Source organism: Gymnoscopelus braueri (assembly GCF_963280865.1).
Source record: "Gymnoscopelus braueri genome assembly, chromosome: 11".
In the NCBI taxonomy this organism is placed as follows: Eukaryota; Metazoa; Chordata; class Actinopteri; order Myctophiformes; family Myctophidae; genus Gymnoscopelus; species Gymnoscopelus braueri.
The window spans coordinates 38,526,301-38,550,962 of NC_137613.1; the positions used below are offsets into that span (position 1 = coordinate 38,526,301).

Genomic DNA, 24,662 nt, shown 5'->3' on the forward strand with positions numbered 1-24,662 from the left:
TTTATTATATATTTTACTATAACAAAAACAAATACAAATGACTTTTTACTGATATTTTCAGACATCATTTCAAACGATAACATTTCATTTAGATCAAGACTTTTTTTGCAAACCTACAATAACAATGCTTATTCAATGCAATGCGCTGAAATCCCTACATTCTCTTGCAAGATTTAAGAATGACTTCAAATTATGGCTCCACCTGAACAGGTCATATAGACCTATTATTTGTTTACAAGAAACATTGAGACTGGACGCACAGGTGATTGTTTCACGCAATCAATTTCCAACCTGTTGTTTCGGGGTACGCTGGTTTCAGCACACCCCACAACCCCCTCTTGTGTGTTGGCTAGTGAGGCGCGTCCTAGCGAGACCTGATAGAATGGGTTTCATTGCGTGCATACTGGTTGCACCTGCACGCATACTGGTTCTCATCAGTGTGACGTCGTCTGTTAAGGGTCTACTATTAGATCTGAACACTAACTGGTCATAGTTAGATCTTAGTGTCCTATGCATTGCTCCAAACTTATATAAGGATACATGTTTCTATGTTTCATCGTTGTTTGCGCAGTTTGTTGCATGTTCTATGTCTGAAAGTGGAACCACAATGGAAACATTTTTGTGTATAAATCATAATCCACATTAGCGTTTTCCTAAATAATGACATTGTTGTGATTTTGTTTTAACTGCCAATTTGATTGAAAACTGTATTAACAAAAAAAGCACAAAGGTACAGTTTCATACAAAAGGATGTTGAACCAAGAAAGCACTATGGCTTGTTTCCACGCGATCCTGTAAATAAATAAATAAAGTTAACTACTCAAACAAAGCGCTAGTAGCCGCTGTCGCGTAGTATTTTGTGAGCCGACGGTCGAGGGAGTTGTTCCGGGCGAGAAGATGGCTACAGTTTGCAAAAAATGTTGCGTTCTTGATTTGTCATGTCGAATAATTTCCTGACTGCTGCTGGGGGCAACGATGCGCGCAGCGCTGTTACACCGCCGCGTCGGGTCGAATCGTGTCAGGCCGTGCATGTAGCTGTTGCAGGGATCCGTTTCCTCGGGATTTTGGGGTCATTCGGTCTCAAAACAGTTGGATCGTCGTTGGATTCTCCGCAGAGCAGCTGTCCGGTCCACGGGCCACTGTCCTGCCCCGTCACATTTCGAGGTGAGTGACTGGATTTTGTCCCTTTTCTCGTCGTAAGCGTATATAGGCTACTTACTCCGGACAGACCCGCCGGAGCTGTTCAGCAGTTGTGTAAAGTAACGAGGTACATTTACTCAAGTACTGTACTTAAGTACAGTTTTGAGGCTTTTTTTCCCTTTACTGGAGTATTTCCAATTTTCAGTACTTTCACTTCTACTCCACTACATTTCAGAGACAAATATTGCACTTTTTACTCCACTACAATTATTTAAAAACTTAAGTTACTAATAGTTATTTTGTATATTTGTATTATTATTAAAAAATATATACATTAACCACTTCAGCCCTATATATATATAGGCTACATTTCGGCCATTTGAAAATAGCCGATCAAGCTCACAATGCGTCGCATCGCATGTCTATGCATTGTGAGCTTGTAGATCTATTTTTCGATATGTTTCTGCATAATGAGTACTTTTACTTTTGATGCCAATACTTCTGTACTTTTACTCAAGTGCATTTTTTATTCCGGACTTTCACTTATAATAGAGTAGCCTATTTCTACATTGCAGTATTGATACTTTTACTTAAGTAAAAAATGTGAGTACTTTTTCCACCACTGATGTTCAGCATGGTCTCGGTGCATCTGTTGTTTATGTGTCAGCGCAGCGGCCTCGGTAAGAAGGACGAGTGGGATATGATCTGTCAAGTGAAGCAACTTCGTAGTTTCAAAACAAAGTCTCTCCGTTCTGTTGATCTCTTTCTGCCTCTCTCTGTGACACAGAGATACTGTCTAGTTCTATTTTCATTCGCTCTCCCGCTACCATGGCTGTTAATTAATTACTTCCCAAATAGCCATAATTAGAACGCCCATTCTCCCCCCCCCCCCTCTCTCTCTCTCTCTCTCTCTCTCTCTCTCTCTCGCTCTAACTCTCACTTTCACTCTCACACACACTTTTGCTCGCTCTCCACTCAATTTAGCCATGTTTTTGTTCTGGCGTGGATATTATTACATGATGATGAATAGCCACTTTGTGTTCTCTCTCTCTCTCTCTCTCCTTCCAGTAAGGGTATTGTGGGGCAGTAACCATGGCAATGCCTGTCAACATCCAGAGCCCAAATAAGAGCTGGGAGCTCAGCCTGTATGAGCTACATAGGAGTCCACAGGTAAGCATGTGTGATGTGGACCTGCAGGTGCACTTGAACTTGGGGGAACATTAGCCAAAAATAGCTGATCTACAAGCTCACGTGTGTGTGTGTGTGTGTGTGTGTGTGTGTGTGTGTGTGTGTGTGTGTGTGTGTGTGTGTGTGTGTGTGTGTGTGTGTGTGTGTGTGTGTGTGTGTGTGTGTGTGTGTGTGTGTGTGTGTGTGTGTGTGTGTGTGTGTGTGTGTGTGTGTGTGCGCGTGCGTGCGTGTTCAGGAGGCCATCATGGACGGGACAGAAGTAGCGGTGTCTCCCAGGGCCCTGCACAGTGAGTTGATGTGTCCCATTTGTCTGGACATGCTGAAAAACACCATGACGACCAAGGAGTGTCTACACCGTTTCTGCTCTGACTGTATCGTCACCGCGCTGAGATCAGGGTGTGTAGACACACAGACACGCACAGAGTAAAATCGTCAGTGTTAATTTTAAAGGGTAAATGGTAGATTTATATAGTGTCTTTTATCCAAAAGCGCTTTACAATAACATGCATGTCATTCACACACCGACGGCGGAGGAAACCATACAAGACACCAACCTGCTCATCGGGAGCAAGAGCAATTGGGGGTGAAGTGTCTTGCTCAAGGACACTTCAATACAAACACGGGGAGCCAGGGACCGAACCGGGAAACGTCCGTTTCCTAAGCGGCTGCTCTACCTCTTGAGCCGCTGCTGCCCAGAGACTCTGACAGAGTAAAAATGGGTCCGCTTGGCCTGGCCCGCTGGCGTAGCGGTCCAAGCACCTAGGCTCAGTGTAGCCTGACAGCGTGTCGCGGGTTCGAGTCCCGATCCCGACGGCCTTTGCTGCACGTCACTCCCCATCTCTCTCTCCCCATTTCCTGTCAGCCTACTGTCCTGCCAATAAAGGCATAAAAGCACAAAAATAAATGGGTCAGTTTTTCAGATGCACACACACAGTCCCTGCGCTGCATTCACACACACCCACGTGCGACAGCCTGCGTTCACACTCCCTTCCCCCCTTCCTCATCTTCTCCCTCTCCCTCTGTCCCTCCCCCTCCCCTCCAGGAACAAGGAGTGTCCAACGTGCAGGAAGAAGCTGGTATCGAGACGCTCGCTGCGGCGAGACTCCAACTTCGACGCGCTCATCTCCAAGATCTACCCGAGCCGCGACGAGTACGAGGCCCACCAGGACCGCGTACTGGAGCGCCTCAACCAGCTGCACAACAAGGAGGCGCTCAGCACCAGCATCGAGGAGGGCCTGCGCCGACAGGCTCGCCACAGGTCTGAGAGACAGAGGAAGAAGGGGTGGGGATTTTTTTATTTTATTTTTAGGGGCAGCCCACCTCCCCATTAGTATTTCTTGACAGACTGTGTAGGAGAGGAATCACAGAGAAGGCTCTGGAGCTAAAGTAAAGGCATGTTCACAATCATGTAGTGTTCTTTTCCCAACTGCCACCACCTTTATTTTTTATAAAAAACACTATGGGATCTATCCACTAGGCACTAGCGTCCCTATTCTGGGGGAAAGAGACACAGGAGAAAACGCTTTTTAGCGATTTAATCCTCTTGGACATTATTGTCAAAATGATTGGCTTTCACTGGTGGTGGCAGCTCATAAAAATATTATTCCCCCCAACAGATCCGTGTGTATTCTACCCTCTATTATCTTTCACCCCAGGGTCCAGCGTGCTCGGAGGGCCGCTCATGAAAGCGACAACGCCACCTTCAGTGGGGGGGAGGACAACGGCGACGCCCGCTCCCATCTGTCCCATGACTCGGCACCCCCGCGTCACTCGCGGAGCCACACCCCCTCGGATGTGGGTCCCGGTCCTGGTCCAGGTCCGAGCCGCAAGCGCCGACGCGTCTCAGAGGAGGGCTCTGAGGCCGGCAGCCCCGCCCCGCCACCGCGACGTCTCAAAGAGGGGCCGTCATCGGAGATAGAGATGGTGTTCAGGCCACACCCTCAGCTGGTTGACAGCGGGCGGGAATACAGTCAGACCAGGTGACGCTGAGAGGAACAGGTTTTGTCTGTCCTTAACTCTCTCTCTTTCGCGAATTAGTCTTTATCCCTCACCCCACCCCCACCTCCAACCGTACTTCCATCTCTCTTTCTAAATCTGGTTCAGTCCTTCCTTCTCTGCGTCTCCCTCTTTCCTTCTCTTTGTTCCTTCCAGCTAGAGAGATGCTACTTCCATCTCTGTTTCTAAATCTGGTTCAGTCCTTCCTTCTCTGCGTCTTCCTCTTTCTTTCTCCTTTGTTCCCGGCCGCTCTCTTTACCCCTCCCCCCATTTCTCTCCCTCCCTCCATCCTTCATCCTCTCGCTCTCTCTCTCCCATAGGCAGGAATTTTCCCTGACATGGCATGATCTGACTGAGCACATAAACGCATAGTAAATATTACATTATCCCTCTGCATGTCTCTGACTGAATGCATGTGAAACTCCCTTACTGACCATCTTGGCACAGCAGATTACAGGTTACATTGTGTTCATACTTCATTGTACAGTCAGAGCGGGTAACGCTGGATGGGGAACAAGAGCATTTCTGTGGCTATAGTGAATGTATCCCCCTCACAAAGCTTGTATTGATACGTTTGATTGAATTCAGAGCAATCCTAACCACTTGAGCCCTAGTGCCCTGATTCTGTGGCGTACATTCGGCCAAAATAGCCGATCTACATTCTCGCAACGCAATGCGTTTTGAGCTTGCACATTGGCTATTTTCAGCAAACACATTCAATATAGAGGGAACATTCTAGCGCTGCTATTATAGAGCTCTGTTAGTATAGAGACTTGAGGGACTCTTGTCAACTAGCTAGGTATATAATGTCTTAAGTGGCTAAGCGGTGTCTTGAACGAGCTCCAAATAAGTGTGTGTGTGTGTGTGTGTGTGTGTGTGTGTGTGTGTGTGTGTGTGTGTGTGCGCGCGTGCGTGCACGAACATGTGTTCTCAGATATGTAAAGACCACAGCCAACGCCACCGTGGACCACCTGTCCAAATACCTGGCCCTCCGCATTGCTCTAGAGGAGAGACAGACAGATGGGGAGACAGATGCAGGGGTGGGGAGAGGTACAGAGGGAAGAAAAGATGGAGGGGAGGGGAGAGGAGCAGAAGGTGGGGGACGAGATGGAGGAGCAGAGGGGTCCAGTCTGAAGACTGTCAGTGAGAAACAGTACACAATTTACATCATGACGACAGGACAGTTCTCTGTGAGTACGACACAATACGAATGGAATGATACAATTGATTTATGTACCTTTCCAACATGAAATGCTGTATACTGTGAGTCAAAGTGCTTTTTATGAGTGATATGAAATAAATTGTATTCCACAGAGTAATGGCTGTGAATAGTACAAAACAGTACAATGCAGTGTGCTGAATATTGAGTTCTCCCTTTGCCTCTCGTTTCCAGACGTTGAATGGTTCTCTGACACTGGAGCTGGTCAATGAGAAATACTGGAAGGTCAGGAAACCACTGGAGCTGTACTACGCCCCCACCAAGGATCAGCAAACACCACCCCAACCACCACCATCACAGCAGCCGCAACAGAAGTCCCCCGAACCAAAAGAGGGATAAGACAGACAGGAAGAGAGAGAGAGAGTGGGACACACACTGCGATGGTGGGTGGACCGGTGTTGGGTGGGTTCAGAAGTATTATCTTCTTCTCCTCCAAACACACTCTGCTTTCCTCTGAACAATAAGCAACTGTGTATTCTGTTTCCGCATTAGCATTAAGCTGAAAAGGGTTTTTTGTTTTATGGCCTTGACTGGTGGCATTGGGAACAAACACAAATTGGACTAGCATAAGTTTAATAAAGGCAGGGAACTGTTCAGTGACAGCCAGAGCTGGAAATGACTGCCAGCCAAGGATTATTGTACTCCACCAGCCACTTTGACAGGTACAATAATTAACCAGCTATCATTTGGAGATCTTCACTCTATTTTAAATGTATTGGTTTAGTCATTTTACTACTACAATCAACCACTTGACCAGGTAACCATTTGTATTTGACTGGTAAGTTAGTTTACTATGGCAACCATTTGGCAGGTAACCAAACATCATTTGAAAATTCATTCTGGTAAAACTGTGGATGGTGGAGAAAGAAAAGTTCTTTTCCTGCCTTCGTCACTGAAGAATGCAGTAATAATTGTCCATCGTGTTTTCTCATGACATGAACAATTTGAGTGTTTTTTTGTGTTACATTTTAATACATTACTATATATACTGATTTATAAAAAATATACAAACACCACTCTGTAACTGCATAGCCACCTGCTGCAGTTTTCACCAATCACAGATTGCTTTACTGAAATGTAACTTTGCACAAGGCTCTAAACTTGTTAATCGCTTATTTTTTTATTACATTGGATATATAATGGTTTGTGTGAATACCTCAGGACAGACTTCACATATTCTGCAGGTTATAAGAATGAAAATATCGCCCTTGTTTGTCAACCAGTCATGTTGCAGACTCAAGAGGATTTTCTAAAAATAAAAGTTGTGAAAACGTGGATGCAAGAATATATTGCCCTATATGAGGTGGTTCCTCACTGATTTTGCACTGAAGATATTCTGTCTCAAACTATCAAGACCCACTGGTTGAGATACTCTTCCGTCACCATATGTGATTTTCAGCAATTTGATATGAAACAAATCAATGACTAAAATTATTTTATTTTATATATATATAATTTCTACGTAGGGATGTGTGTACCTGAAGCACTTAGCTGTTTATGAAGATGTATACTTAGTTTGTTGAGGCAATTTTATATAACTTATAATACAACATGGCTTTGTAAGAAATGGAGAATTGTTAAAAAAAAAAGAAATTGCCAACAAGTTTTAGGCATTTACTGTCAGCTCGACCAGTTATATTTTCTGTACTTCTGCTGATGTTTCTATTTCACTTAAATTCAATAACACTTTACTAATGGCACACAGGTGTAAAGGATCGTGAGTTTCTTTAGTAGATCAAGAGGGGGGGGAAGGCTACAATAGTTTTGGTTGCCTCTTCCAACAAACCAATCTCAACATTGTGACAGGTCTCATTTTCACACCTATTCCACAGGTAACCTGACTTCTGCCCTCATCTGATACGTTCTGCAGGCTTATATTGGGATTTCCTACATTTATCTTTAAAAAGATGCAATATTTTGCTTCAAATTTGCACTGATATGTGAATATTTATCCGTTGGTGGTAGAAACCAATCAGCACATTAAATTGGACTAAAACGCTCAAGCATTGTGTCATCTCTTTGAAATATTTAGCAGACTGAGCCTCTCCTACACCATTCAAGCTGCAGTGGCTAGATCTGATGGGATATACCAAAACGTATAGGCTTACTTTTAGATTTCATTTTAGTGTTCCCTGATTAACTTATGGTTTAAGACATCAGCAAAGATGGTCAGGAACCAATTTGGGGAAATTCCACTCCGGTTATTGCTGAACTGCAGACTAAAATGTCTATCAGTAGAGCTACTAACCTACTGCTCATGTTCCAGCTTACTGCATTACTAAAAGTAAAACAAAAGGTCAGTTGTCCACTGTCCAGTCAATACAAGTGAACATGCATGTTAAAATGGTTATTCAAATTCCAAATTGAACAAGGTTTGAAGTATACTGTAGGTCATTAACACATTGACTGCCAGAATTATTTCATATTTTTTTTAGCCAGTGCCAGAGTTTTTCATTGGAAAAAAAAAAGTACTCGGGAGCCGAAATACAGCATTTTTAAGTTTTAAGTTAACAAGGAAGTGGATAGGAGTCTAGATCTTCAACTAATCATATCTCCTTGGTCTTTGGGTGAAATTGGAAAAAAAAAGAGCACTTAACGTAGATCTACGCGATTGGCACGTGGCGGCTTTAAAGCGGTTCGCGTAGATCTACGTGATTGGCAGTCAATGTGTTAAGACCTTTAAGGAAATTGCTACTCCCGCTGCCACCATTTCGGTCAGTCACATGGACGAATCAGTTCTGCATCTGGGAAATGGTTTTAAATGTTGCATGGCAATGGAATTTCCCTTTTAAACACCATATTATTCAGATATGGAATGAAAAAAAGCAGACATGCATGTGTTTGTGGACTGTGGTGATTTATTGACACAAAAAGGGAGCAAGGAGAGGTTTTACTTCTTCTTGGACACACCGACTGTGCGACCACGACGGCCGGTTGTCTTGGTATGCTGACCACGCACACGCAGACTAGAAGAGATGGAGAGAGAGTGGAAAAGAGAATAGGCAGTTGAAAAACATCAGTCGTGTTAATGAAAATAAACATGAGTTGACCTTTACATATAGCAATTAAGTAGAGTAGTTGAGTTATGACATTTCAATCAAACTCAATCATGGATAAATCAGTTTCGCGATTAGGCACCATGTTAACTGACAGCTTACATTGCTGCTGGTTAACCATTACAATTAAGTGCTTATATTACAGAATTACACGTCTATGGTCTCAGAGCTTTACGTTTTTTCCTTTTGACCTATTTATTCAGGTAAAATCCTGTTGATACAAGATCTCTAATGAGGGAGCCCTAACCAGCTTAGCAGCAGTGCAAAAAGTTGTAACAACTAAAATACATATGTTCCTTCCTTGTATTCATGAAATCAATTTGGATCTAGAGTTGATCAGAGATCAGCTTTGACAATCATTTCATGTCAATATTTGACATGAACAGTGCTTTTCTTTAAGACTTTATGAATACAACCCCAAATATCAGTCATTAGCGTCCCCCTCACTTTTAAATACAGACCAATGTCGCCCTTTTAATTTGTTTTGTTTTTCTGTATGCCATAATCCAGTTAAACCTTAAGTGTGCAACTGTATTCATCCTCAACTGCACTCCATGGGAAGCACATGGACACAGAAACACAAAACAAGCCACACATTTCCAAAGAATAGGAAAAGTTTATGTAAAACAAAAACGTAGCAGAAGTCTCCCCTGCCATTTATCCCCAGGATGCTTTTAAGCTAAAAAGCTATAGGCATGCAGGGGGGGAAAGTCCGCTGCTTTCAGGATCACATGCTTGTAATATGGTACTAGTGGACAGCCCTAGAATAAAAGCCATAGGAGTTCTTACCCCCAGAAGTGCCTGAGACCACGGTGAGCCCTGATCTTCTTCAGCCTCTCCAGATCTTCTCTCAGCTTGTTGTCCAGACCGTTGGCAAGGACCTAAAAACAGAAGACAACACCAGTTGACATACAATGCTTCATCTCTTCAACAGTAACGGTCATGAGAAACGAAACCCTTTGGATCCCCCATATAGCTCAAACGGCATGACAATACGTCTAGAGATGAGGATCCCAATTATTTACCATTGCAGCCATACAAAAAGACAAGCCTTTATAATACTGCAAGGCATTCTTGACTGCAAAGACATTCCCAACAGTGGCACCTATATTAAAATCCTGTATAATGAATGCAGAACTATCGTCGCTGTCGGGTGGAAATAGTAAACGCAAACATTTACTGAAAGGTTCTGGTCTCTCAAACACGGATTAACAGAATCACAGGCAATGCCACAAATGTGCAATTATAACTGATGCGTTGTTGCTAGTAAGGTCAGGTGATCATTCTTAGGTTATAGATTACTACAAAGAATACTGTACCTGGCTGTATTTGCCATCCTTAACGTCCTTCTGCCTGTTGAGGAACCAGTCTGGGATTTTGTACTGGCGAGGATTCTGCATGATAGTCACCACCCTCTCAACCTAAGGTTGAGCAAACGCACAGACAAAGAAAAATCTGAACATTAGCGTCATGTCAACAACAACACAAAAGACTGCCATATGTACATTATTACTTATGACCATTAAGTAATGCTTTTGCACAAAGTAGGTTAACAATTTCTTTCATTTTTGTTGGCCTTAAATATTGCTGCTGTTCCTCTATCTATGCAGAGCTAGTTTTGTTTTTGATGGTTGTTTACATCATTGGAAAGCCTTTTCATGGCCATGTTGAGATAATATAGTTATATTGAGATTGTGTCTCTAGAACTTGAACTGAATTGTCAGTCACCCTGAAACGTTTTTTAAGTGAAAAGATAAATAACCACTTAAGCCCTATACTTAAGTTGGGCTCCCCCAGGGCTCTATACTTGGTCAACTCTTTTACCCCCTTAAACACAAAAATAGCCTATCAACAAGCTCACTACACGTCGTATCACAACATGTTGTGAGCTTGCAGATACGTCTGTTTGCGTCAGAATAGGATTCTAGGGTTCATATGGTTAATAGCCACAAGCAATACAAGGACAAAACCAAATGAACTATTATGAAAGACCTCGAGTACAGAGAGCGCCAAATGTGTGAATGCAGATGAGGGGGAACAAGCCTGGTAAACCCTCCCTCCGGAAATCTCAATTCCATTTCATTTCAGGAGTGAGTCTGGCATGATCCGCCTGTCTGCAATATTGGCTGTGCTGGAGTTGGGCGGGAGTAATACCGTTGACTGACAACCCCTTCAGCCAATGATAATTTTTCCCCTTCAGCCAATCAGCAGTTCACCAGTCTTAATGTGACGCGACGGGACTTTTGAGACAGCCATACCAAAAATGGGTTGCCTTTTTCGGGTACAATGGTGTCACTGCCCGCCCCTACCGGTTCTCTAATTATTATTTTTTAAATAGGCTTTGTCATGATTAATTGACCACATATATGAAGTTAAACAACTAAATTCTATCCAAACGATATCTTATAAGTAAATTCCGTGCCTCAAAATAGAAGTTAGAGAGCTTTTTGAAGTAAAAAAAATAGCGGAGAATTGGCCGCACAAGAAAAAGATGGCTGCCGTTCGTGTTTTGGGCTCACTCGAACTCGCCACCTGATTGGCCAACGTAAGCTGTCAATCACAGAACAATGAGCGACGACGCTGATAGGCCCGGCCGTTTGGCATACAGAGCCAATATTGCAGAAAGGCGGATCATGCCAGACTCACTCCTGAAATGAAATGGAATTGAGATTTCCGGAGGGAGGGTTTACCAGGCTAGGGGAACAGGGTGCTGAAGAAATATGTCTTTGTCAACACTACACAGCCCGAGCACAGGTCCATGCTCACCTCCTCCTCTGTCAACTCTCCAGCCCTCTTGGTGAGGTCGATGTCGGCCTTTCTCAGGACGACATGGGCGTAACGTCTGCCAACACCCTGAGGAGACACAAGACGCAGAGTTACAGTACAGTATAATGCCAATAGTCAACAAGCACTACTGCTTCAGTCAGACAGACATGCAGATACACTTACATACAAGGGTACATTTCATACACATACAAGCAAATACAGACATGATCAAAGAGTTTTATAATACACAAAAGTTCCAGCAATACACCATCTGCAGGGTGTCTGTCAAACCAAAGACAACCACAAATCTGCAAAGTTGCACCAACAGAGCAATGAGCAACAACTGCCTTTCAAGACAAATCCATTTTGAATAGTTTCTTCTAAGAGGAATGAGCTCACCTTAATGGCAGTGATGGCGAAGGCAATCTTCCTCCTACCATCGATGTTCGTGTTCAAAACACGAAGAATGTGCTGGAACTTCTCAGGGATGACAAGAGACTGGGGAAAAAATGACATGTCTAATTAGGCTTACATCTATGCATTCAGTCAGCACTGTAAAGCTTCACAACCATAAGCAAACACAGTAGAGTTAGCACCGGCGGCTAGTAAGCTAGCTTTTCAGTTGTTAACATAGGTGGACACTGACTGGACAGCATTAACGGCGACACAAATAGACTTTCCTACAAGAATATGATAAACATACGCACAAATAGACACGTTTGCAACAAAAAAAGAACTTGCGTTCATTCAATGATCAATAGTTCAGTAAAGTTGGCTACTGTTATCATCCCAATGCATGTCGGTGTGTCACCGCGGGCTAATGCCCACTGTAAGCGTGATAAAATCGCTTTATAAGAGCGATTGTGAAATGGATATCACACAAATGTAGTCTTCGTGTCATGCGTACACCTCAGTTAGACAGCATTACGCCAATAAGTATGACAAACGAGTACATTAGAGACAGGATGAAGGTAGATTTGTGAAGGATTCCAGAAAGTCTAAATTTTGTTCTCACCATCTTGGAAGCAGGTTCCTTGCGAAGAGGAAGTCGTGGAGATCTCGCGATGACTTTGGGTCCTGTTTGAGACTTCAGAACGGAAGTGTGTCCGTCACACTTAACTCGTCCCACTAAAACATTGTCAAAAGTTAAAACAAATATTCATATTTACTTGGATTTAAACAAAATATATATTTTTTCTATTTTAGATATGTCATGCAATTATTTAATGTATTTTTTAAAAACGTGTGTGCATTTCCTGACCTGTTAATTCGACACGGAACATTTATTATCCCATTGCCTGGCCCAGGGGAACGATGGACAGGATTCAGTGTTGCCATGAACGCTTATTATAAGCGACTTTGGGCTTATTTTTCTGTAAAGTTGCTTGTAAATATTGGTGGTTACGTGGGCTGTGTTTTTGTGGGGCTTGTTTCTAAAATGTTGTTTACACCAGTGGCTCTAAAACATTTTCATGTCAAGGACCCCCAGATTAATACATATTTTGTAGACCCCAACCTTCAGAAAATATTTTGTGCCAGAGACCCCCATACAAGGTTTTGTGGATTTGAAAATATTCCTAAATTTTCACTTTTTTTTCCAATAATTTTCTTAGAAAATAGCCGATCTACAAGCTCACAACGCGTTGCATCGTGACGCATTGTGAGCTTGTAGATCGGCTATTTTTAAATAGCCGATTATTTTGGGCTTGTTTTCATAGACCTGGTTGCTTGTTTCTCTCGCAAAACCTGGCAACACTGATTTGTAGTTTATTTGACGTTGGTGTATAATGGCAGCGATGGCGGAGGTCGCTGTCATCGGAGTTGTGTCCTCGGATGTAAACACAGCTGTCAACCCCACTGAAAACGCCATGGCATATTTGCAAGACGAGGTAACGTTTTGTAGGAAACGACAAAAATATATATATTCACGGTATTCAACCGTTTGTGCTGGTTCTATAAAGCATTCATAGCAAGTGTACACCAGCATCATCGATGATGCAGTCAGTGATAGCTAGGCTGTAAATGACGCTAGAAAGTGAACTATGGTAAATAATTATAATTCTGTAACTGCCTTCAGTTTAGGGTTCCAAATCGTGTATTTACAATTCTAGCATTATGGGGTGTAGCCTCTAACTTGGCTTTGGCTGGCTAGTGGCTACAGTATTAAAGAATTGGGAAACTATTTCCTGGTCGTTTGAAACTAAGTCATTTTATGTGCAATGTCATCTGCAGGCTGCAACTCTAGCCATAGAATGTCTGTGACACTGATATTACATGCATTTCATGTATTTGGAATACATGAAATGTATGTAGTTTCACAGACACTAGGGCTAACTGCAACTCCTGAAGACCTGTCCTGGAACCTGGACATTTTACAGCCAGATTGTTGTTGATTTTGCTTGTGTGACACTTGGATTTGAAGGAATATCTATTTATGTTGTCTTTGTCTGACAGTCACTGTAATGAAATAATGAATATTATCCCCATGTCCATTAAGATTATGTAAATGAGCACCGTATGGATAATATTACAGATGAATATTGCTACCTCTTTATACAATTATTTGTGCCATTGTGTTTGCAGAAGGAGGGAGACATGCCTAATCTAAACCTGGGTGACCTGGACATCACTACCGATGAGTTCATCTTGGATGAAGTAGACAGTAAGGCAACATTTATTCTGAATATCCAGAGGAATTTAATAAAATAGAACAGGAAGGATATGAAGATTCGCTATCTAAACAAAGGGTCACATCTGGACAGTAACACACAGTTGAGCATATATATATATATATATATATATATATATATATATATATATATATATATATATAATGCATTTTGCTTTGTCTCCTCTCCTCCAGTTCACATTCAGGCCAACCTTGAAGATGACCTGGTTAAGGAGGCACTCAAAACAGTAAGAATGTCATGATGTGAATGTTTATGATGATGAGTTTTTTGCGAGCTATATGTTTAACTTTGATCCAAGACCAAGATGACATAAATAAATGCTATTACAGGTAGTTATCTGCTATTACTGTTTATTAAAGTTATTATTAAAATGGTCTTACAGCCAGAGCCATTGACTGCATTGTTTCTCCGGTGATCTTTCAGGGTGTCGACTTGAGACAGTACTCCAAACAAGTGGAGGCAGAACTCCAGAGGATTGAACAAGCCTCCATCAAAGATTGTATCCATAAACCTTCAATAGAATACTTACACTGATGCTTAATAGATTTACTATACAAACAGTGAATTCCTACATAAACATCTGTTTGGGTGTTACAAAAAAAGCAACAAGTCCATGGCAGTGGATGGTGTTGTGGTTTGTTAAAACGTTGCCCTTGAAATACATTTGTTTGGGAGCTATAACTCTGTGTGCAGATATTTTACCTGTCCTTGTTAAAGCTTTTATACACTTCATTGAACATTCAAGTTTTTTTCCCCCCTTTTTCTCCCGAATTCAGTCGTCATGCCAATTAATTCCTCCCCACACACATTTCTGTGTTGTCACTGCTGCCGTATTCTTCTGACTCTGAATTTTACCATGTTCTGATCCCTAACCTCTCTGTGTCAGATATCAAGGAGAGCCAAAATATTGCCTTACTGCACAATCAGATCACTGCTTGTGACTCCATACTGGAGGTAAGAGAGGTTACTTTTATTCACTAGAAAGAAAGCAACTCATGCTGATTGTGTGTGTAAAACTGGCCACTTTGACCTAATAGGCAATTACTTCAATTGAGTCTTCTTTTATTGTAACTATATCCGTCTTTGACATTCTTTCTGTCTCTCCATCGTCTCCTTTTGCTCCTGTCAAGATCTTAACCAGTTAACCATTGCTGGGTACAAACAAAACAAGGTTCCTCTTTAGAGTGTTCACAAAGTTGAATGGGGTACTTGCAGATGGTGTTTTTGAACTAAACTCACTGAGGTGGTTTTATTTTGTCCGCCACTTTTCTCTCCTCCAATCTCCAGCGTATGGAAGGGATGCTGAGTGGATTCCAGAGTGACCTGTCGTCCATCAGCAGTGAGATCCAGACACTGCAGCAACAATCTGTCAGTATGAACGTCAGGCTTAAGAACAGACAGGCTGTACGCAGTCACCTCAGCCAGCTGGTCGATGAGCTGGTGGTCCCCGGAAACATGATCTCGTAAGTGAAGCATGTCGATGGTTGAGTAAGATGGTATTGGTGGCCGTGTTTACGAATGTGTTTTAGCTGTTTCCTCTCCTCTCCTCTTTTCTCCAGGGTCATCCTGGACAGTCCTGTGACGGAGCAGGAGTTTTTGGAGCAGCTCCATGAGCTCAACAACAAGATCAACTTTGCCAAAGAGCTCAGCTTCAGGGAGACACTGGCCTGTTCCGACATACAGGACATAGTGGACCGGCTCAAAATCAAGGTAAGCAAGTTAATCAACATGGAGAGTCGATTAGATAAGGGTAGGAAAACTTCCATCCACCACCACAGAGGCTCTTGTTTGATTCCTGGCAGTGGTGCCTCTGGCTTGGCCAGGTGCTCCAATGAACACTGTTAGCAGTGTTAGCGGGTGGGAAAGTGGAAACTGGCAAGGGATTGTGTCCTTGTCGCTGCACTAGGTGAAAAGAAGCAGCTGGAAAAAACTCAGTAATCTACACCCTCCCGAGACCAACTGTGGAGGGACAGCGAGTGCATTTTCCGGCAGCGGCTGCTGCCGGTGGCGGCGGCGGCGGCGGCGGCGGCTGGAGCTGCCGGTGGCGTCAGCTTTGGGAGTGTGCTGCGTTTGTGTAACGCAGTCCCCACTAATATTATTTACGATTCTGTGCCTATCGGTACAACACGGACGCCGCTTAGTCGAATAGCAGACCATCGGCCGGTCGTCGCGGGCACTCGCGCCTGGAGGCGCTCGGGCGCGACTCCTTGGCCTCAAGGTCTGCTGATTCGGCGCGGCTCCGTCATGGTCCAAAACTATACTTTATCGGCGGAAAAAGAAGTTGACTGCCGCTCCTCCACCGGCAGTTCCGCGACTGCCGCTCCTCCACCGGCAGTTTCCGCGGCAGTTCCGCTGCTCCGCCGGCAGCTGACGCTCCACCGCCGGCAGTCACTGCCGGGAGCTGCCGCTCCTCCACCGGAAGTTCCGCGGACGTTCCGCGGCTGTTGCCGCTGCCGGAGAATGCACTCGCTCCTTCTGCAACTGTGTTGGCAGACACATGGGAGTGGAATTGGCAATGACTACATTGGGAAGAAATGGGGAAAAACGAATGAATTAAATTATGTCTAAATGTGACTTGCAGTAGCAACAACCCAACCCACCCAGTCAGTATCCTGGTATGTGAATACTTAGTTTGCCAATAAAACTGGTCCTGACAATTGTACAAACATCACCAATGAAATTAAGTTTATATTTATGCACTTATTAATATACACAAATATTTCGTTCATCATTCTAGGCAGTCTCTAAGATCCGAGAGTTCATCCTTCAGAAGATCTACTCATTCAGAAAACCCATGACCAACTACCAGATTCCACAAAACACACTGCTCAAATTCAGGTATGTGGAAGTAAGGTTTACTGTTTAAGCCTCATGAAGTGCATTTGTCATCGACATTGATTGGATGTCGATGGATGTTGGATGTTTGTAGACAATGGAAATGTTACTAAAGAGACATCTGCATCTGTGTAGTAACATGATGCCACACAACAACATGCTTCACATCTATCCACACATACTGTCCATTATCTCTTTATACCCTAGATTCTTCTACCAGTTCCTCTTGGCCAATGAAAGGACAGTTGCCAAGGAGATCAGAGATGAATATGTTGACACCATGAGTAAGATCTACTATAGCTACTTCAAGTCATATAGTGGCCGGCTGCTCAAAGTACAGGTCAGTGGATACACACTGGAAACGGAAAGTTGTTTTTAACTACATAATAAAGGTAGGCAAAAATGTCTGTTGTCATGGTCTACCCAGTACAAGGCAGCCATTGCTGAATTGTATGAGAATTTCGTTTTCACTTGGGCAGCACAGTGTATCACATTTTTCCATCATTGCAATTTTAAATCAGAACGGCCGTTACTTATGAAGCTGGAAAGTTGAAACGTTAGAGGAATAGACCTCTTACACAAAAGATTCCAGACATACTTGCACTTTGGGCTGTGCACACCATCGCAATAATCAACAAGTTTATCACACATTGCATTAGTTCCTCGATATCGTGCAGCCCTAAAAATAATAATGTGTGATGCATCATTCTATGGCGTTAGCATTCCACTTCTGCGCCCAGCTAGAATGTAAGAGTAAAAAGCAAGTAGAACATCTAAAAAGAATTGATAGAACCATTGATTCCGGTGATGAATGACTGATTGTGTGCGTGCCTGTTGACAGTATGAGGAGGTGGCAGACAAAGATGACCTGATGGGAGTGGAGGACACAGCCAAGAAAGATATCCTTCGGAGAGAGAAAGTGTGTGTGTGTGTGTGTGTGTGTGTGTGTGTGTGTGTGTGTGTGTGTGTGTGTGTGTGTGTGTGTGTGTGTGTGTGTGTGTGTGTGTGTGTGTGTGTGTGTGTGTGTGTGTGTGTGTGTGTGTGTGTGTGTGTGTGTGTGTGTGTGTGTGTGTGTGTGTGTGTGTGTGTGTGTGCAACATTTTACATTCTACACACATTCACCAAGCTGTGTATCTACTGTAAGAGATCAGACTTGTTAGGTTCCTTAATGGCTGTGCAGGTTTTTTCTCCAAGCCGTCTCTGAAGAGCAGGAACACCATCTTCACCCTTGGCCAGAGGGGGACAGTGCTGAGCCCCGCTGAACTGGAGGGACCCATCCTTATACCACACACTGCCCAGAGAGGAGACAGCAGGGTGAGAGCATGCACACACACACACACACTGCACAATGCATCGCGTTGTCTGCTTGAAAATCAATTATTTTTGTCAAGCAACATCGTCGTGTAAAAAAGAATTCTGCATAATGTAATATATGTGTGTCCGTGTGCTCCTGCAGTACCCCTATGAGACACTGTTTCGTAGCCAGCACTACGCTCTGCTGGACAACGGCTGCAGGGAGTATCTCTTCCTGTCCGACTTCTTCATGGTGGCTGGAAACTCCGCCCTCGACCTCTTCAACAGCATCATGGGAAAGACGCTCAGCATGTTCCTGGTATGAACCCCTTTACTCCACCGGGGGAAGCAGTTTGTTCTATTGTTTGTTTGTTTTTATCTGCTTTTTCCCCCCTTTGCGTCTTTGAATGTGCACAAAAAAATATGACACAACATTCAGTTGAGATTGCTCTTTGACATGCCTTATCAATAAGCAGAATAAATGAAAAACCTATGTGACACCTGCATCTCATGTGATGCACTGCAAACATACTCAAATCAATTGACATCAGAGGGTCATAATATAGGGTGATATAGTGACAGAAAAAAAGGTTCCACATGGAACTGAAAGGTTGATATACAGTATATACTCTAAACATAATGAAGAACAAAGAAACTATTTAGAAGTAAGTAAGAACCGTTGTTGGTAACAGTAAATCTTTTGCACACCACCTTCTTCACTTGAGATAAAAATGCTTTTTTTGTACTTCCTCTCCTCCACCTGCTCCCTGTAGAAAAGTATGTCCACCTACGTGTCTGACTGCTATGACAGCATTGCTGTGTTCCTGTGTATCCACATCATCCTGAGGTTCAAAGCCATCACCGCCAAGAGGACCATCCCTGCTCTGGACAAGTCAGTGACAATACATTTAACTTGAATCCAATATTTTAGGCCCTGTGTCCTCTGAGGCTTTTTTCTCGACTGAAAACGCCTGGGCGCTCGTCTGGCAGCGCTTCCAGACGCCCTAGTTGAAAATATTAGCTAAGAGCAGGCAGAGGAAAGCGCCTCGCGTGGTCAATTCCCAGCCCAACGCCAAGCTGCTGCAGTTTCCAAAAACGCGCTGCACATCTTGGTGGACACGGGGCCTCAAGCTCTTATCATACATACATCTGTACCAGGTAGTGGGAGGGAGCTGTTAGCATTTAGAAATTCTGTTGTGTTTTGCTTTGCTTTATCTCTTTTTATTTTTTATTATTTGTGTGTGTCTGTGTGTGTGTGTGCGTGTGTGTGTGCCTGCGTGCGTGCCAGGTACTGGGAGGCAGTGCTGGAGCTGCTGTGGCCGAGATTCGAGCTCATTCTGGAGTTGAACATCCAGAGCATCAGAAACACAGACCCACAGAAACTAGGAGTACTGGACACACGACCACACTATGTATGCACACACACACTACCATGACAAACATGCACATGAAGAAACTAGGAGTAGCAGACTATGTATGGACACACATTCATACACAGACTAACCTGTCTGGAAGCACTACTTTAGACTCAGATATTTTGTGAATTTGTCATTTGCATACCCAAGCACACAATCACACATACGTCAAACACTTATTCCCTTCTTAAATTGTACAGTTTATTGTTTATTGTTTATTAAATGGATCCCCATTAGCTGACACATCGGTGACAGCTAATCTTCCTGAGAAGAATAGAACACTACCTTCAGTAAAAAGTCTACAGCTACATCATATGCCACTTGATGACGGTGTCCAGATTAGAGCTGCAACTGTCTGAGATTGTCGATCCGCTATTTTAAAAAAAAAGTTCACCTATTACGACTTGCCCAAAATAGGGATAAATTGATTATTTTATTAAATGATCGATTATTGATTAACTGTTGCACCCCTATTCCAGATCACACGTCGGTATGCAGAGTTCTCTTCAGCTATAGTCAGCATCAACCAGACCTTCCCCAACGAGAGGACACACACGCTGCTGGGACAGCTGCAGGTACAGAGTGTGGAAATCACAATTAACACACAGTATGCTACTGGGTTCTAACAGTCATGAAAACCTGGTGTAATTGGCAAGGTTTGGGGAAAAGTCATGCAAATCTGGCTCAAGTTGCATCCTCTCTGCATCAAAGCACTGCAGAGTATAAATTAGACTTTACTTTTGGTTTCTTTTAATGTCAGTGATCCAAGAATGAATACTTATTCTGTTGCTGCTACTGTCATGTACTGTACAATGTAAATTTTCTAGATTGAGGTGGAGAACTTTGTCCTGAAGATGGCAGCGGAGTTTCCCTCCAGGAGAGACCAGCTCATCTTCCTTATGAACAATTATGACATGTTGCTCAGCGTGCTCATGGTGAGGGACAGGGGACAAACAGTTGCCTTAATCAGTTGCCCGAATGTCTTGTAATATTTATTTGTTATTTTATTCCAATGAATTAACTTAAACGTATCATTATCTTTATCCGTCTATCGAGTTTAGCATTTTCCATCTATATAAACTCTTTTCCCCTACTGTGTGTGCACGCGGGTGCGTGTGTTCGTTCATTTGTCCAGGAGAGGGCAGCAGATGACAGCAAAGAGGTAGAAGGTTTCCAGCAGCTGCTCCTGGCCCGGACACAGGTGAACTACCAGAGAGGAATCATGGGGCATATACCGTAGTTGTCTTGTAACTCATATGTATACTACAAGTTCACTAATAATTCACTAGCAACAAAATGTTTCATTGTGACCAAACCTGTGACCAAAAGTCCTTTTCCTTTTTTCTTATTGCCATTACTTTAAGAGCCTCTTTCTTAAAAGAAAAAAAAAGAAAGAAAAAAATCCTAAATTAATTGAAGTTTGAATTTGTTGCATGGTTTGAACAAAAGCAAATCATCTTCCCCAGTGTCCCAGCATTATGTTAATCTTCTCCTCTCCTCTCCAGGAGTTCATTGAAGAGATCCTGTCTCCTCCTTTTGGAGGGATGATTGCCTTTGTAAAGGAGGCGGAGGCACTAATGGAGAAAGGGCAGCTGGACAGGCTGAAGAACGATGAGGGTGAGGGTGCACAGATAGGCCTAGTCTTAAGCTGGAAATAGAAAAAGCTGGATCTACAAGCTCGCACGCTGTGACTTGTGAGCTTGTAGATCTGCTATTTTCAGAGCAGGACACCGTGGGCAACAAAGTGCTGCATATGAAGCCTTATAGAAGAATCCAGAAGAGCTGCAACCGGCTAAGTAGCAAAACAATTGAAATGGGTTAGAGACACAGGCTACAGTTACGCTGGATAGATTCCCATGAGGTGTGTTGTTGCTGCTGCCAGACACTGTTGTGGCTAAAATCATTGACTTGGAGATTTGGGGAATTAGCTCACAGGGAGTGATTCATTTCCTTGCTCGAGGGCATTTTGACAGGACACATTGGCTGTGGTGGGGACTGAACCTAGGAAAACAGCCATATCCCATATCCCACCTTCATATTGTTAGTCCATAAGTACAGTACTGTAGATAGTTTTGAAGCAGTGATGGGCATGGTTTTGGTTTAAATCTAAACACTTGCCCTGACATGACAGTGTAAGCAAATCTAAAGTAGGTGTAGTTGTCAGTGTATCAGCTTAATCTAACTAATTCAGAGGCATTCTGCTTAAATGTTTCAGCATCCGGTACTGTAACATAGTCTTTTCAATGTATTCCATTCATTATATCTCCGTCGGCAACAGCTGTGGCCAGAAATATTATGTTCTCATGTTTGTACATACTGTACGTCCCATTCTTGTAAATGTGATATCTCAGGACCGCCTTGAGGGGATTTCATTACATCTGGCACAACCATCCACTTGGACTCGAGGATAAACTGATTTGATTGTGGTGGTCAAGGTCATTGTACCCTCACAAAGTACTTACCTTTGGCCTAAAAATATAATGAATACCTTAAATTCCATCAAAGTCTTCACTAGGTATAATTTGAGTCATGACAGACATGGATGTAAATAGTAGCTGGTTCGCGGAGGCATAAAAGAACAATGCAGCATTTCTAGTTGTCATTATTGTTATCTTATGTACATATAAACCACTTGTACAGTACATAGAAACTTGTATTACATTATACATGTTCTTTTGACTCTATGCCTATTGAAATGTAGGTGTGAGAGCTGGTGTTTGAGACAGTGACAGGAAGCAGACATGTGGTCATATGGACAGAGATGTGAAATGAAAGCGAGAGAGAACAAAGCTTTAATGGACAGAGCAAGCTGACTTACTATGAAACAAAACTTACCATCAGTGCATCAGAATGAAACCTTATTCTTCCCTTATTGTGGTAATGCTTCACTCCACACTTTCAGATTCTGTGGCAGGCATCTTAATTATTGTCTTTCTAATCATTCTACTGTACTTCTCGCTGTCTCCCTTTCTTGTCCTCTATCTCTTTCTGTCTCTGTCTCTCTTTGCCTACTTCTCCCTCTCTCCAGCTCGCATCACCCAGTTGATTCGTGGTTTCTCCAGCACGTGGAAACAGTCTGTTGAGGCCATGAGTCAGGATGTCATGAGGTCATTCACCAACTTCAAAAATGGCACCAGCATCATACAGGTAACAAGCTGGGTCATCTACTGTATATATGTGTGTGGGGGTTTTTGTGTTTCATTTTAATATGAACTGAGTCTCCCAACGCTTACTCCCCCAGGGTGCCTTGACCCAGCTGATCCAGTACTACCATAGCTTCCATAAGGTCCTCAACCAGCCCACGTTCCGCAGCCTGGCTGTCCGCACTGAGCTCATCAATCTACACCACCTCATGGTGGAGGTCAAGAAACACAAGCCCAACTTCTAAACATAAACTGTTCCAGCACAGTGAGACCGACAGTACCAATGCAAGATCGTCGTGCAACAGAAAGTTTACGGGTTCTGTGTCTGTGTCATGGACACCATCAGTGCCCTGTTCCTGTCCTGCATTTTTGAGAAAGACACTCTGTCTGTTACTGGATTAGGATTTGACATTTCAGTAACAGACAGATCAAGGAATAATAATAAATTTAAAAAAAACTGTCAGGATATCCCAGTCGTAGGAGAATGTATTTGGTTAATACCAAACAATCATAGGTTCAGTTCTTGATCAACACACTGACCGAACCCATTGCCTTGTTCATTTGTTGCAAGACGCTTTAGGTAAGTGCATCTAAATACCACAACTGTAACATTGTGCTCCAACAGCATAGCACAAACCCTAACTTGTAACAGAGCTTTTTCGACACTGGAATTTTAGGTTCATGTAATTGTTTAATAACTCTGCCGGCCTCACCAGTACCCCAATACTTCTAATTGCTGACAGGGCTAATTGAACAGAGAGACCACTCACAGGGAAATAACACAAGAGCCAAGCTTCTCATCCACAACTTATGTATTGGCATTAGCCACCAATAATCAGATTCCCAGCAATGTAATGTCAGGTTCTTTGTATACACAGTACAATAAAGCTTTCTAAAAACTTAGATCCAAAACCTAGTCCCAACTCATCGTTCCCCCTCCCACCTGAAGAGCAGTGTCATAATGGAGATGCTATGGACCTAGTCTCGCGTGGCCAGACTCGCGTTGCCTCCCACAATTTTCAAATGTTTCCGGTCATACAGTCAGGGACTCGGAAGCTCTGATCATGATTACAATATAAACCGGATGTGAAGCCTCCTCCCCACTTCCGTTTCGTCTTTACAGTCGCACAAATTTATCCTAATATAAATACAGAAATGGAAATTAAAAAGTAAAATGTAAAGATATTTTTAAATATATTTTCGTGAACGGAAGTGCCAGTTTCCTCTCTCGTATTTCGGGAGTTGTAGTTCCAGATTCTATATAGCATTCAGAGATTGTGGAATAGTTGTCTGGCTACGCGAGACATATTTGCTTTTAGGTACAGGTAGACATTTTTCACCTGATTCTGATAGGAAGGCTGGATGCAAATGTCCTCTACTACATATTTTGAGGTCTAAACTGTGAGACCACATTATTAGAAGAGTGTCATGTTTTCAGCAGTGTACGTATATATGAAGTGTTGCAGCACAGTCAGTGTTAATTCAACACTACTGATAGCCTAACTGGCTTGAGGATTGCTTGCCCCAGAGCAATATCATCTCTATACAATACGTACTACAGTATAAAGAACAAACTTGAATGAAACACTGGTGAAGTACAAATTACTGTAATGAAAAAATCTACTCTTGGTAACACTGGGAACTTTGCTGTGGCTCCTGACTGCGTGGGTGTTATTTTATTGCTTTGTGTATAATTGCTCTGTATATGAAGACATTCCAGAATGAACCAACAGACAGAACAGAAAATGATGAAATGTGCATATGACAAGTGACCACCATCCGCCCATTTGTATAATTTGCTGTTTTTAATTATATGTACATTTTAGACGAAAGTGATGAAAATAAACACAATAAATATCGGTAACCTTCATTTTTAATTATACTGTAAATTTCACATCATAAGTATAAGGATTCACAATGTT

The 24,662-nt window shown here is 42.9% G+C and overlaps 3 protein-coding genes across 4 annotated transcripts; 2 read left to right on the forward strand and 1 right to left on the reverse strand.

The window, feature by feature from the left end:
• Positions 1 to 864: 864 nt before the first annotated feature.
• Positions 865 to 7,541, forward strand: LOC308095827 (E3 ubiquitin-protein ligase RING2-A-like). Of its 2 annotated transcripts, none has more exons than XM_080442932.1 (7): positions 865 to 1,164; positions 2,209 to 2,310; positions 2,564 to 2,724; positions 3,371 to 3,610; positions 3,984 to 4,307; positions 5,258 to 5,513; positions 5,717 to 7,541. In XM_080442932.1, exons 2-7 carry the CDS (start codon positions 2,233 to 2,235, stop codon positions 5,879 to 5,881), a joined length of 1,224 nt encoding a protein of 407 aa, XP_080299058.1. In that variant the 5' UTR covers positions 865 to 1,164; positions 2,209 to 2,232; the 3' UTR covers positions 5,882 to 7,541. The 2 variants fall into 2 exon arrangements, with proteins under 2 accessions (XP_080299058.1, XP_080299059.1); XM_080442933.1 differs by having other exon boundaries at positions 3,371 to 3,586.
• Positions 7,542 to 8,382: 841 nt separating this feature from the next.
• rps18 (ribosomal protein S18) lies at positions 8,383 to 12,433 on the reverse strand. The gene is made up of 6 exons (XM_080441457.1): positions 12,380 to 12,433; positions 11,764 to 11,862; positions 11,365 to 11,451; positions 9,918 to 10,019; positions 9,388 to 9,479; positions 8,383 to 8,508 (listed from the first exon to the last, which is right to left on the reverse strand). Exons 1-6 carry the CDS (start codon positions 12,380 to 12,382, stop codon positions 8,433 to 8,435), a joined length of 459 nt encoding a protein of 152 aa, XP_080297583.1. The 5' UTR covers positions 12,383 to 12,433; the 3' UTR covers positions 8,383 to 8,432.
• Positions 12,434 to 13,142: 709 nt separating this feature from the next.
• On the forward strand, positions 13,143 to 24,594 carry vps52 (VPS52 subunit of GARP complex). The gene is made up of 20 exons (XM_080442185.1): positions 13,143 to 13,253; positions 13,948 to 14,026; positions 14,228 to 14,280; positions 14,478 to 14,553; positions 14,941 to 15,008; positions 15,342 to 15,517; positions 15,614 to 15,764; positions 16,792 to 16,892; positions 17,097 to 17,229; positions 17,731 to 17,786; positions 18,068 to 18,203; positions 18,346 to 18,501; positions 18,956 to 19,074; positions 19,471 to 19,594; positions 20,077 to 20,172; positions 20,425 to 20,532; positions 20,733 to 20,798; positions 21,103 to 21,214; positions 22,626 to 22,744; positions 22,839 to 24,594. The coding sequence occupies exons 1-20, from the start codon at positions 13,152 to 13,154 to the stop codon at positions 22,983 to 22,985; spliced, it is 2,178 nt and encodes a 725-aa protein (XP_080298311.1). The 5' UTR covers positions 13,143 to 13,151; the 3' UTR covers positions 22,986 to 24,594.
• Positions 24,595 to 24,662: the final 68 nt, after the last annotated feature.